Genomic DNA, 14,415 nt, shown 5'->3' on the forward strand with positions numbered 1-14,415 from the left:
TATTAAAAAAACTCAATAATCGAAAAAAATATTACGATAAAAACTCAATACATAGAAAAATCAAGATTGATCAAAACTCAAAATAAATATAATTAAATTTATTTTTAATATATATTTTTTTTAATTATTATAATTATGTTTTAAAAAAATGGGCCCATTTTTGTAATTAAAACGGGGCCTCCGATATAATTGGGTCGACCCTGGCCGTCATCAAACATGAGTTGTATCATCAGAGAATACTGTGTTTTTTACTTTACTAGATCATCAGAGTGTATTGTTATTACACAATGTGATGTTTACAAAACAAAAGACACCCTTATTGCATTCTGAAACCTTTACTGTGTGTTATAGTACCAAATCTTGTGGCATATATTCTAAGTATTATTTCTTGACTTTCTTATTGAAATTCTGAATTTGTTATATACCTCTGGATTTTATGAACATTTGCAGCATCTAGAAAGTGTAAGATTCAGACTCAGTTCGACCAAGGGCTTTATATATATGTGACTATAGAAGCTGACTGAAGGTTTTGTTGACTAAGCCTTATATGTGTTTAAAATAGTTACATATTAATTTAAAAAATTAATTTAAAAAATTTCATAAAAAAATCAGTTATGTGCTCAACTTTAAAGGTGCTTGAGATAAAAGTTGCATATTTCTATAGTTAAAATATTAATATGCTTATTTTTTGGGTATGTTATATTAAAATTTCTCAATAAATTATTATTTTTATAAATAAAGCGATCTTATTCTTATTATTCTTTATGAACGGTTGATAATTAAATAGACCGAATAATGATTTTATCTTAGATAATGTAAAATAATTTTTTTTTAAGTTCAGAATTTTAATTTGGTATTTATACATTTCTCTTTTATAATTCTATTTATCTGACTTAATGTCTCATTAGTTTTTTTATACTTTTATTTATCTGACTTAATGTCACATTAGTTTTTTTAAACAATTTAAAAACAAATTTAATATTTTCAGAAATAAAAGAAGACATTCGGAAAGCCCCTTCTTTCCCCTTTCTCCCCCTCTTTTTCGGTAACGAACATTCTGATATCGTCATCAGTTAGTTTTCATCCATTTGAATTTGTTTTAAGTAACTAATAGAGGTTCAATGTCTAAATTTAGTGTATGGCGGAAGCGGATATACGTAATGTTTATTACACAAAAAAACTATCATCAAAAAGCAACCATAATGTCAGCATAGATCATGAAAAATAGAGCATTCTGTAAAATAGTAGCAACAAACAATGTAAACTGCATTTGCCAGCTCTAATACATCATTGTTCATCATAACTTGCATGTTATTCACGTAAAAGAAAAAACATAGTATTTAAATGAGAAGAAAAAAAATACATTAACATAAGAAACTAATCAAGAGAAGAAATAACAGTAAAAGAAAAGATGGAGATGGCAAATTATGCATGTTATAATGTATCATTTAGTCCTTCAAACAATATCTGGATGGCTGATGATATTATGATAAAACATGTTCCTCTTTTGTGTCTCCAAATTGCTTATGATATTTTGGTTTCTCGGCTTTTCTACTTCGTCCTTAAGCCCCTTCATGTGCCCCTCATTATTGCGCAGGTGTTGGTAAGTATTCATTCATCATATATTTCTTTCTTTCTTTTGCCAGTAAATTTAATTCATCAATACACATGATAGTTAGTCACATTGAATTTTCAACATAAAAACATATAAAAGTTTATACATTAAGACTGCCATAAAAACATATAAAAGTTCATACATTAAGACTTCCATAAAAACATATAAAAGTTCATACATTAAGACTGCGTTTCATAAATGAGAGATAAAAAAATATAATAATTCCTGAATTTTATATAATGCAGGCTGGTTTTACTCTGAGTCCAAGTCTCTTGGGAAATTTTGAATGGGTATTTTCCTTGTTTTATAGTCAATATGGAATCCTAGCCGTTGAAACCTTTGCAAACTTAGGAATAATGTACTATGTGTTCCTAAGTGGTTTAGAAATGAATTCAGACACCATCTTAAGATCAAGGAAGAAAGGTACAAGCATAGCAATTGCCGGCATTGTGACGCCAATGTTATTTGGTGTTGGATTTCTAGCTCTACAACAAAAACTTATAGATAAAAATGATGTTTTCGCACAAACACCAAAAGAAAATCAAGGCGAAGCATATTTATTCTGGTGTTTAGCACTTTCTGTAACAGGTTTCCCTGTCCTTGCAAGAATCTTAGCTAATCTTAAACTTTTATATACAAAGCTTGGAAAAGATGCATTGACAGCAGCTATGTTAACCGATGCATATGGTTGGGTTATGTTTACCTTGTTGATTCCTTATTCGACTAGAGGTGGAAAGCCTTATCTCTCAGTAATCTCTACTTTGATGTTCATAGTTTTTTGCTTTGCTGTGGTGAGACCTATCCTTACTCCAATCATTGAACACAAAACAAGTATGAACACGTGGCGAAAATCACACCTGTTGGACGTGTTGACGGGAGTGTGTATTTGTTCGTACATTACGGATTCTCTCGGTACACATCCTATTGTTGGAGCTTTTGTGTTTGGATTAATTTTGCCTCATGGAAAGTTTGCTGATGTGGTTTTGGAATTGTCGGCCGATTTTGTTTCTGAGATTCTGTGTCCTGTTTACTTTGCTGGATTTGGTTTTAGACTCAACTTGCCTTTCCTTTTGAAGCAAAAGAATGCGGGTTTAATGTTTTTGGTTATGCTTTTGTTATGCATACCTAAAGTTTTGAGCTCTGTGATTGTCACTTTCTTCTTCGGTATGCCTGCCCGAGATGGAGTTGCCATTGGATTGCTTCTCAACACCAAGGGTATCATGGCTGTCATACTACTGAATATTGCTTGGGACAAAAGGGTAATTTTAAACTACCATTTTTCTATTATTGCATGATTTAAATCAAACAGCCTTTTAACCAACTTACTTTTTTTTCTTTTTTCTTTACAGATTTTGGATCCATATACTTTCATGGTTATGATGCTTGCTATTATAGTAATGACTGTAATGGTTTCTCCCTTGATCAATGCAATATACAAACCAAAATTCCGATTCATGCAATCGCAATTAAGGACCGTGCAAAAACTGAGGTTCGATGTGGAGCTTCGAATCGTCGCTTGTGTCCACAATGCTAAACATGCCAATAACATGATCCATGTCATTGAAGCCACAAATGCTACTAGACTTTCACCTATACATGTATCAGTAGCTCACTTAGTTCAACTCACTAGACATGGCACAGCTATTCTTGTTTCACAAATGGATAATTCAAACAGCACGATTGGTGGCGCAGAAGCAACCAACTATGGATCACAATTAGAGTTTGAGAGCATAACTAATGCATTTGAAAAACTCGTAGAACAATACAATGCGATTAGGTTTGACATATCAAGTGTTGTCTCGTCCTACACAACTATCCATGAGGACATTTACAATGTTGCCGAAGAGAAACGCGCCAGCCTAATTCTCCTTCCCTTTCACAAAGACTACTCAACAATAGAAGATGCTCCAGAAATAATCCACAATGAACATTGTGAGATAAACAAAAATGTTCTACAAAAAGCACCTTGTTCGGTAGGGATCTTTGTGGATCGCGGTTTAGGATCGTTGTTAGAAATAAAATTACGCATTATAATGATTTTCATCGGTGGACCTGACGACCGTGAAGCCTTGTCTATTGCATGGAGAATGGCGGGGCATCCAGGAACACAATTACATGTTGTGAGGATCAATCTGTTAGGTAAGGCTGCAGAAGAAACAAAACTAAAAATGGAAAAAAGCAAGTCTCGTCATGGAATGTTGTCGACGGTTATAGACAATGTGATGCAAAAAGAGTTGGATGAAGAGTGTATAATTTCCTTTAGGCACAAAGCAGTGAACAATAACGATTCAATTCTTTACTCAGAGAAGGAAGTCCATTCGAATACGGGCGAAGAGATTCCAACGCTTCTTAACGATATTGATAAACCTGGATATGATTTGTACATTGTTGGACAAGGAAGCGGTAAGAACTCGGTGATTTTTTCGAGGTTGTTGGAATGGTGCGACCATCCTGAACTTGGTGTTATAGGTGACATATTGGCTTCAACTAGCTTTGGTACGCAATCTTCTGTGCTTATTGTGCAACAATATTTGGTTGGAAGAAAACGCGTTATGAGAAAATGTCATGAAGTGAAAACTGGTACTGAAAATTTGTAAAAGATCGATCGACGATACAAAGTTTTGGATTAATTAATATTTTGTATAGTTAGAATGATTTGTTTTCATTTTTTTATAAATTAAGTGGTTATAGTTCATCAGGTAAAGCCATTTATTTGTTATACCATATTTCAATTTTTTTAATAGTTAAATCATGTTATGGTCTCCTAGTACCTGCATTACATGTTTTAATTTTTTAAATGATAATTCATTTAATATAATATATTAAAATAGAATAGTATGGTTTTGAGCCGTACATTTAGAGCTGTTAAAATGACTAGCTCATAAGGATCACTCTGTCTGGCTCGAAAAATCATAGAGTTAAAGCTTTAAAATTAGAGCTTGTATTTTTTTGAAGCATTTAATTCGACACTCCCTCACTTAGACCTGACACCCTCCATCACGTATGAAAAGACGACATTGCCCTTGTAAAATCATTTTCAAAATTTTCACAATTTATAGTGCAAGAGTGTGAATTATATATTTTACTTAAATTAGATATTTAATATATTTTATTAAAATTATATATATATATATATATATATATATATATATATATATATATATATATATATATATATAAATTTTATTAATATGTAATTTTAAATTTAGAGTAATAACAAAAAAATTAAATATTTATTATTTTCATTATTGAATTTAATTTGTGAACAACTTTAAATATATTAGTGGTTCTCCAAAAAAGAAAAAAAATTAATTGTAGTTTATTGTAAATATTTTATCAAGATTCAGTTTATTTATTAGTATCATAAATAAACATTTTTTTTGATAGACTAGATTAATTTTTTATGATTCAAATGAATTTTATTTTAATACTTTAATTAATGGCCTTCATATAGTATAATATATGCTACATGGTGATGCATTATTTTTAATAAATATTGATTATAGTCATCTAATATCTACGTTTATTATTTGTAATTTACCAACAATATGAAGAATATTATTTTGATTATAAAAAGAATAAATATAATTATTTGTAAATATGAATAAAATTTTGTACAAAATGATCTTTTTTATATTGATTATTTCCTATGTTATATTTAAAAAAAATTGATATGAATATTTATAAAATAATAATATTAATAATAATAATAATATAAGTAAACCATGTATATTGATTATAAATTGCAAATTATAATGTAATTGGAATCCAATGAACCGTTAATTATCATAAAAATAATTATTAAACGTGTAAAATATGGTTGTCATAATATTAAATGAATATTAACTCTTAATTATGATAAAATTAAATTAGTCAATTACTTAATATATGTAAGTAAACAACCATATCAATCCGTTTTAAACGGTATGAGTTGTGAGTGATAATAAATCTTAAACCATTATAAAATTTTATTATTATATTCACCAAAATGTGTAACTCAGGTCCATCAATTCATCAATTTTCTTTCATGATTTAAAAAATAGTCTCTTATATTTATTGTCCTTATTTCATGAGTTTTTTTTAAATGATATAAATGTTTATAATAATGTTAATATCCATCTTTATTAAATTATTTACAAAAATAAAATATTTTGTTTGTGTAACATTTTATTATGTGCTATTAATATTTAAAATAAAATTTTATATGTATTAATTTTGTTAATATTTAGAAATAAAGTAATATATTTATTATTCATATGCATCATTCAGTTAAGAATAATAACGTGAATTATATTTTTTTTAGTTATTTATGATATTCATTATTTAATTTTTAAAATGACATTATATTCATTATTTATACTTTTTTGATAAATAATAATATTAATGGTTAAATGAAAATGTAGAGAAATTGTTTTATTATAATTTGATTAAATTTTTTATTAAATTTTTATTGTTAATAAATATTTCAATTTAGTTCACATATGAATGTTATAATTTTATATTGTCATTAGGAAATAAATAGTTGTAAATTTGATGTGAATAAAAATTAAAAATTAAATTAAATTACAGATGATTAGTCAAAAGTAAAATGTAATAGACGTCAATTAGTTTTTCAATTTTTAGTTGTAATGGTAATAATAAAAAATTTAAATATTTTTTATATTCATTACTGCATTTAATTGGGAACAACTTTACATATAATTTTTTATAAATATTCTATCAGCATTCAGTTTTTTTAATGATGACATTAAATTTTATGACATTAATGTTTTGAATAACTTTTTACAGTGATTTATGACGTTTTGTCTTTAAAATAGTTTCCCTTCTTCTATTATTAGTGTCAAATAAAATTTATTTTTTTAAAAGACTAAAATTAACTTTTTTTATTATAGATTAAAATTTAAATTTTGTTGATTTAAATTAAATTGTGATAGATCAATTTAATAACTATTAATTATGAATAATTTCGAGACTAATATTTGTTTTTATTGAATATTTATCTTAGTAACTTTTTTATACCGTGTAATTCTATTAATGTTAGAGACAGTGATTAATATATATAATACATTGTACATATTTCCTATGCCTCTAATTGTAAAGGTGTAAAATTTAATTCTCATAATAATATAAAATGTTCAGTTTTTGTTGAATATAATATAATATATATGTTTACTATTTATAATTTAGTTCTTATAATAATATAAAATTTTATATCTATGTTTATTATTTCTAATTTAAATAAAATTAATTATATTATTAAAAATAATAAATATAATTAACTATTAACATGAATAAAATAATATATAAAAATGACCGCTTTTATTTATTTTCATATTGATTGTATCCTATGTTATATTAAAAAAATTATATGAATATTCATAATAATATTAATATATAAGTAAATGTTGTACTTTGGTAATTTTTTGTTATGCTCCTTTGTAATGCTATTAATATTTGAGATAAAAATCTTATATGTATATTTTTTAAAATTGAGTAAAGTAAAAATAGTATATTTATTATTTGTACAAAAATAATATTGACCAAAAAATGTATAAAACTATATTTTCCTATAATATTTATAATACAAATTAAATAAATTATGATTCATCATACCAACTAAAAACAATGAGTCAATGACTTTAAAAATACTTAAAAGCGAGTTCTTATTTTAGTTAATAAATTATGATTCAATATTCATTATAATGTGGTATTGGAGAATTAGGGAAAGTGAAAAAGGGGTTTGGGTAGAAAAAGAGTCAAAGAATGGGTGTTGAAAGATAATGGTGTTTTGATTAGTGGTTTAGTAAAAGGTATTCACATAAGCTAATAGGATGATGTGGACTATTTTTTAGGAAGTCAGTGTTAAGTGTTGCAAAATTATTTGAAGCATTAAATTTAATATATATAAATAGATAGAGAAAGAGTCAAAGAATGGGTGTTGGAAGATAATGGTGTTTTGATTAGTGGTTTAGTAGAAGGTATACACATAAGCTAATAGGATGATGTGGACTATTTTTTAGGAATTCAGTGTTAACTGTCGCAAAATTATTTGAAGCATTAGATTTAATATATATAAATAGATTAGTGAAACTAAAATACTTATACAAACGATCAAAGTCATTCCATCCCCTACGGTCCAAAGATTTAAATCTTGTTAATATTCAGAACTATTCATGAACATCACAGCAAATATGATTAAAATGTTAGTAGCTCCCACGTAAATAAGTAGCTATGGCACAGCTACAACATGCGAGTTTGCTAAAATATATAAACCAGAACCAGTCCCAACAAAAAGCAGAAAAAATGGGGTTGGTATGTAATACTACTCCTAAACTTTCTAATATAAGACCTGATCCCACAAAGACTATAAGGAAATCATGCAGCGGTTTAGACAGATCCATTATATGTAATAAAAAAAGACAAAGAAATAGAAATATCATGACCTTATTGATATGACCAAGATTTTTTTTTATATACTTCAATTTTTTTTTTGCATTGAAAAACCTAAGTAGTTTAAATTGTTGTCCAATAATACTTGGTTAGCTCGTAGAATCTGTACTATCAATTTCAGTGATCTCTTTTAGTGATCTAGCTTGCTAGAAGGATCAATTTCAATGTGATAGATATAGCAAGGTGTATAGGAGGACACATAGGAAGAGAGAGTTGGGGAATAATTCCACTCCCACTCAAAATTAATTATGTTAGCAGCACATGGGAGAGGTGGCAGAAGAGAGAGAATCAGGGAATGTTCCCTTGTCAGTATGCATGATTTAAGTCTCAATTCCCTAGGAGAGATAAGGATGGGAGGAAGAAGTACAAGGTGATGAAAAATTAAAGGCTATAGTGCAGGTCCTGCTAGCAGATCCTAGTAGCCAAACTGGTTTTCAGCTCAAAGGTGGTAGGTTGTATCATGAAGGCAGAATAGTGGTTCCAAAGCAATCACCCAGATTTGCTTGGATCTTACATGAGTTCCATGATACTGTTGTGGAAGGGAACTCAGGATACCTAAGGACTTACAAAAAAAATTCTAGTGTGGTGTATTGGGAGGGTATGAGAAAGAGGATATAAGAGTATGTGCAGGCTTGTGAAGTGTGTCAAAGGAATAAGTATCAAACCTTGAGCCATGGAGGATTGCTACAACATTTGCGTATACCAACACAGACATGGAGTAACATTTCTATGGACTTCATGTGTGAGGGTTGCCTAAGGTGTATGGAGTGGATATTGTGATGATAGTGGTGGATAGATTGACAAAATATGCTCATTTCCTTCATATGAGCCATCCTTATACTGCTAAGAACATTACTGACTTATTCATAAAATAAGTGGTCAGGCTACATGGTTTCCCTATCTCCATAGTCTCTGATAGAGATAAGGTTTTTTTAAAGTAATTTCTGGTCTTAATTGTTTAAACAGGCAGGTAATGGATTGAAGTACAATAGTGCTTACCGTCCTCAGTCAGATGGGAAAATTGAGGTGGCAATAGGTGTTTAGAGACTTATTTGAGATGTGCGACTGAGCTTAAACCAAAATAGTGGCCAAAATGGTTGGCTTGGGCAGTTTAGTACAATACCAATTACCATGCATCCTTGAATGCCACTCCTTTTGAAGTCTTATATGGAAGAACCCCACCAATGTTAGTAAGAGGGGATACTCCATTTTCGGTAGTAGATGAAGTCAACAAGTTGACTGCTGAGAGGAATGTTATGCTCAGAGAGTTGCAGGAGTAGTTGCTGAAGGCACAAGATTTGATTATAAAAAGAATAAATATAATTATTTATAAATATGAATAAAATTTTGTACAAAATGATTTTTTTATATTGATTGTTTCCCATGTTATATTTAAAAAAGTTGATATGAATATTAATAATAATAGTAATAGTAATAATAAGAATATATAAGTAAACCATGTATATTGATTATAAATTGCAAATTATAATGCAATTGGAATCCAATGAACGGTTAATTATAATAAAATTAATTATTAAACATGTAAAACATGCTTGTAATAATAATAAATGAATATTAATTCTTAATTATGATAAAATTAAATTAGTCAATTACTTAATATGTAAGTAAACAACCATATCAATCCGTTTTAAATGGTATAAGTTGTGAGTGATAATAAATCTTAGACCATTATAAAGTTTTATTATTATATTCACCAAAATGTGTAACTCAGGTCCATTAATTCATCCGTTTTCTTTAATGATTTAAAAAATAGTCTATTATATTTATTGTCATTATTTCATGAGTTTTTCTTAAATGATATAAATGTTTATAATAATGTTAATATCCATCTTTATTAAATTATTTATAAAAGTAAAATATTTTGTTTGCGTAACATTTTATTATGTGCTATTAACATTTAGGTACAATATATTAAGTAAAATAGAAATAGAAAAGGGGAAAACAGAATTCTAGGAGGGATAATTTATCTTTTCCTAGAGTGATTCTTTATTGTTTATGTCAAAATAGATACGTAGTGAAGGAATGACCAAATAAAAAAGAGTGGGAATTGAATTCACCAAATACAAGTTTCTTAATTAACTTTAAAAAAAAAGAATTGAATCATGAGTCTATATTAGAAATATATTTCTATTAAGATTATATTTTCATTCACATCCTAAAAAAGGAAATGGAATTTTTTGAAACATAGAATAAAGTTATGTATTGACTCACTTTCAAAAATATTCTGATTATTAAAAACTCAACGGGACCCACTCGAATTCATCAAAGAAAGAGTGGATCACTGTAGAGTTCTTATGCTTTCATTTTGAAAAAGAAATTCATCTCATTATTAGAGGGATGATCCCAATCCGGAATATGAACCTTAAAAGAAAATACCAGTTAAACCAATCACAATAATAGCGGTTATAGTACCTACTATCCAAAGAGGAATTCTTCCAGTAGTATTGGCCATTTATCCTACTTTCCTCCATATTTGATCAAGTAGTTATTCATACTAGAGACCTAAACAATCATATATATAATTATGAAATGATATCCTTCCGAATAGGATAAGAGAATTCCTAGTATATATATATATATATATATATATATATATATATATATATTTCTCATTTCTTATATTAATTGATGAATTAATTGAAGAAATAAATTGAGAATAAAAAAGAAAGTACAAAAATGAGTAATAAACCCCAGTAGAGACTGATACGATTGAATTCAACATTTTGTTCATTTGTGTTTGATTGTGTCATAGTTCTGTAATTCAGATTAGGTTTATCGTTGGATGAACTGCATTGCTCATATTGATCCCAAAAAAGAAACGGTGGATACCGTTAGTGAACAGCCAACCATCGGACTCTAAAAAATTGATAGGTCCTATCTATGGTCATTGGAGCCTCCTAAAAAGATTAACTAAATTCATCGAGTTGTTCCAAAATCAAAATGGCCAATTATTAAAGGAATTCCTTGTCGGGTTTCTATAAAATACTCGTCTGGATGGAGGCTTCCAAATATATCGTAAGTTCAACCCAAGCTGACAAATAACCATACCGCAATGAATATGGAGGGTATAGTAATGCTATGGCTAACCTAATATCTAATATTGGTAATAATATCAGAAAAAGAACATTCTCATGTGCTTCCAGACATGTCGAGCTCCACATATTCTTATATAGTTAAAAATAAGTGACGATTAGTGACGAGATCAAGTACTACAAAATAATTTTTTCTTTTTTTTCTGGTTTTTTGTTTCAAGGTACTGAATCAAAAATTCCTCAAAGTTTAAGACTATAGTAAGATTAGGGTTCTTTCCATTGATTATTAGCTTCAGACAAAATCTTGATTTCTATTATTAGTTCTATAAAGATTTCTTACTCGAGAGCTACGACAATTGCACATATCAAAGAAACTAAAATAATTATTGAAATTAGTTCAAATGGAAGAAAAAAAATTGTTGATAAATGAATTCCAATTTGCTGACTAGTACTTATCAAATCTTGCTCAATAATCTGATTTGGTCTTGTAGTCCAAATAACTTTGTACCATGATGTATATGAAATAATAGTTACTAGAATAGGACCCGCGTGATGCACCGGTGGTTAAGAAGACCGTGCGGGTAGTAAATAGAAGTTGTTGAAATAAAATAATACTTTATTTATGGTAGATATTATTTATTATAAAAACTCTATAATATAGATAATAAGATTATCATAACAAAAGAAAATAGTCTAATTTTAATTGAAAACTAATACATTTATAAATAATGGAAATGAAGGCGAAACATGAAATTAAATTTTAAAACATAAAAGGAATCTTCAAAATTGGAATCAATTTTTATGGTTTTTGTTATTGTTTTTCTTGGATGAGATTTTGTTGTTTCTTTGTTTTGCTTTAATGGATTTTCGACTCTTTAATTTGTGTATGAGAAGTGACTCGTCGTCACAGGATAATATATGAAGATCATTGTTGCTATTATTATTTTTAGAATTCCCTTTGATATATGTTTCATCATCTGATGATGTTATGATTAGCCTTCGCTCAGCACTAAGTTGTTGTTGTTGTTGTTCCTCTTCTTCTTATTCTTCTTGGTGATCTTCTTTATTTTAAATCATTGTGGTGATATGGACTCCTATATGTGATAAGTATATTGTTAGTATTCATAAAATTAGTAGTATATTTGTATGATTGTAGTACAAATTTAATTACATGTTAAAATGTATTTTCAGAATTGATTCTTGTAAAATAGCGGTTGGTACAAAAGTTCGTGATATTGTGTAAATTTGCAATCCTTCTTTTAAGTTTTTTATAGACAATTTTATTTCAAAAATAAGAGTACAATGACAGAGGTTATGTAGAATTGATGGTGTAAACATGTTAGGTTGTTGTTGCAAGAGCATTTGAGCTGTTGTATTTAGTAGCTTTTGGGTCTCTTGATCAAAAATGTCAAAGTCGCTTTAGCGGTTTCATCGGACATTTTCAGCATTATTTTGAACTTGTGATTACATGCTTTTTTTATATTATATTACTAATAATATTTTGATAAAATGGTTTATGATTGCAAATGTCTAACCTTGTTTTGGATACTTAGAAGGTGTTTCACACGAAGTAAATTTCAATTTATGGGCTTTTTGTTAAACTTCTTCATACTGTTTGCACATTCAATATAATGCCATCCAAACGTATCATCAATTTCATTTATAGTTGATAAAACTATGAAGAAAACCTCTCATGTTTAGAAGTTTAGAAAAATTGGGAAGTAAAATAACTTTAGAATTGTATTTTCAAAAGAGTTGTTTAAATAAAATTTATAGTGTACTTGTGTATCTGACTCTAGTGTCATTGCCATTATAAAAAAAGTTGAGTTGATGAAGTATTCATCTGTGGAATAAAAATTTAGATTTATTTATGAAAATGGTAATATTTTGAGTGAATAAAATATCTATAACGTTTAAATATATAGTTACCTCTAAACATATTCACTGTTGTAGAGGTGATTGCAACAATGGCGCTTCTTTCTGGTTGACTTGTCATCAAATTTTCAAAGTTTTACACAATGTGACCTTAACAATTATGTTTAGAATGTAAGATTAATTTTAATTTAGTATACTTAATTTATATATGAATATATGAATAGGAAAATATGTGTAGTTGAAATCTTACTCTTGTAGCCTCAATTTAAGTCTGGGAATTTTTGTAGGTTTTTCTTGTAAGTAAACATTTTCTTCATGTCCAAGGGCATGAAGCACTCCATTTATGTCTAAAAAGAAACATAAACGTAGTTGTATAATATAATTTATATTATTGTAGGGTAACTTGTGTATAACACTACCAGAGAGAACATTGTTGTCTCCAACTCTTTTTGAAATTATTTCTATGACAACAAATTCAAAATAATGGTGTGAAATTGTGGATTTTGAGTATTGAATACTTGTTAACAGTAGTCATTTGTAAAAACCATGATGTTTTTAAGTCTTTGACTCTTTTGTATGTTTCATTTTCCCGAACTATTTCTATACTTTTCATGGTATATAAGTTTTCTTCTTGTATCAATTAGTGGTATAAAATATTTGTTTATCATTGCATCTCTGAAGGAAAAAATATATAGCAATAAAATATTGAAATCAATTATTTTTTAAAGAAAAAATAATAATATTTAATATTTAGAATATAAAAGTATATTTTGTTAAGAACAAATACAATATTTGGGATAAAGAGTTAATACCTTCTCATCTAACAAAATCATTTTTATGAATGTTAAGATCTAAGATTAAATTTTCAATTGCTGATTGTATGGTAATATGAATATATAGTGAATCTGATAGTTGTTATGGTGAGGTATTAAAAAAAATTAACAGATTGTTATTTATATAAAACAGTGTGTTTATGACTTTTCTTATGACAGTAACGTATTAAAAATTAAATGCAATTGTGATAATAATAAATGAATATTTTTATTATCATTATTTCATGGTGATGTGATGTCTTCTTCATTCATTCACTAATAAGTATAACAATGGATAGTTTGTTGTAAGCCGACATCAGGGTCGCCCATGTGCATGTGCTGCAGCACAGGGCCATAAATATTAGAGGGCCCAAATTTTTGAAAATTTCAATTTTTTTTAATAAATATCAATAAAAATGAATAAAATGTTATTAAAAAAACTCAATAATCGAAAAAAATATTACGATAAAAACTCAATACATAGAAAAATCAAGATTGATCAAAACTCAAAATAAATATAATTAAATTTATTTTTAATTTATATATAAATGTATTTTTAATATATTTTTTTTAATTATTATAATTATGTTTTAAAAAAATGGGCCCATTT

The 14,415-nt window shown here is 27.6% G+C and overlaps 1 protein-coding gene across 1 annotated transcript; it reads left to right on the top strand.

Annotated features, from left to right (window-relative positions):
- Nucleotides 1-1,411: 1,411 nt before the first annotated feature.
- Nucleotides 1,412-4,212, top strand: LOC127114578 (cation/H(+) antiporter 15). Its single transcript, XM_051046633.1, has 3 exons — nucleotides 1,412-1,603; nucleotides 1,861-2,874; nucleotides 2,965-4,212. The coding sequence occupies exons 1-3, from the start codon at nucleotides 1,412-1,414 to the stop codon at nucleotides 4,210-4,212; spliced, it is 2,454 nt and encodes an 817-aa protein (XP_050902590.1).
- Nucleotides 4,213-14,415: the final 10,203 nt, after the last annotated feature.

This window comes from Lathyrus oleraceus, unplaced genomic scaffold (genome assembly GCF_024323335.1).
Source record: "Lathyrus oleraceus cultivar Zhongwan6 unplaced genomic scaffold, CAAS_Psat_ZW6_1.0 chrUn0611, whole genome shotgun sequence".
NCBI classification, from domain to species: domain Eukaryota; kingdom Viridiplantae; phylum Streptophyta; class Magnoliopsida; order Fabales; family Fabaceae; genus Lathyrus; species Lathyrus oleraceus.

Coding starts and splice junctions, on each gene's coding strand:
- LOC127114578 (XM_051046633.1), top strand. CDS start 1,412: ATGGAGATGGCAAATTATGCATGTTATAATGTATCATTTAGTCCTTCA. Junction 1,604..1,860: donor TCATTATTGCGCAGGTGTTG/GTAAGTATTCAT, acceptor TATATAATGCAG/GCTGGTTTTACTCTGAGTCC. Junction 2,875..2,964: donor ATATTGCTTGGGACAAAAGG/GTAATTTTAAAC, acceptor TTTTCTTTACAG/ATTTTGGATCCATATACTTT.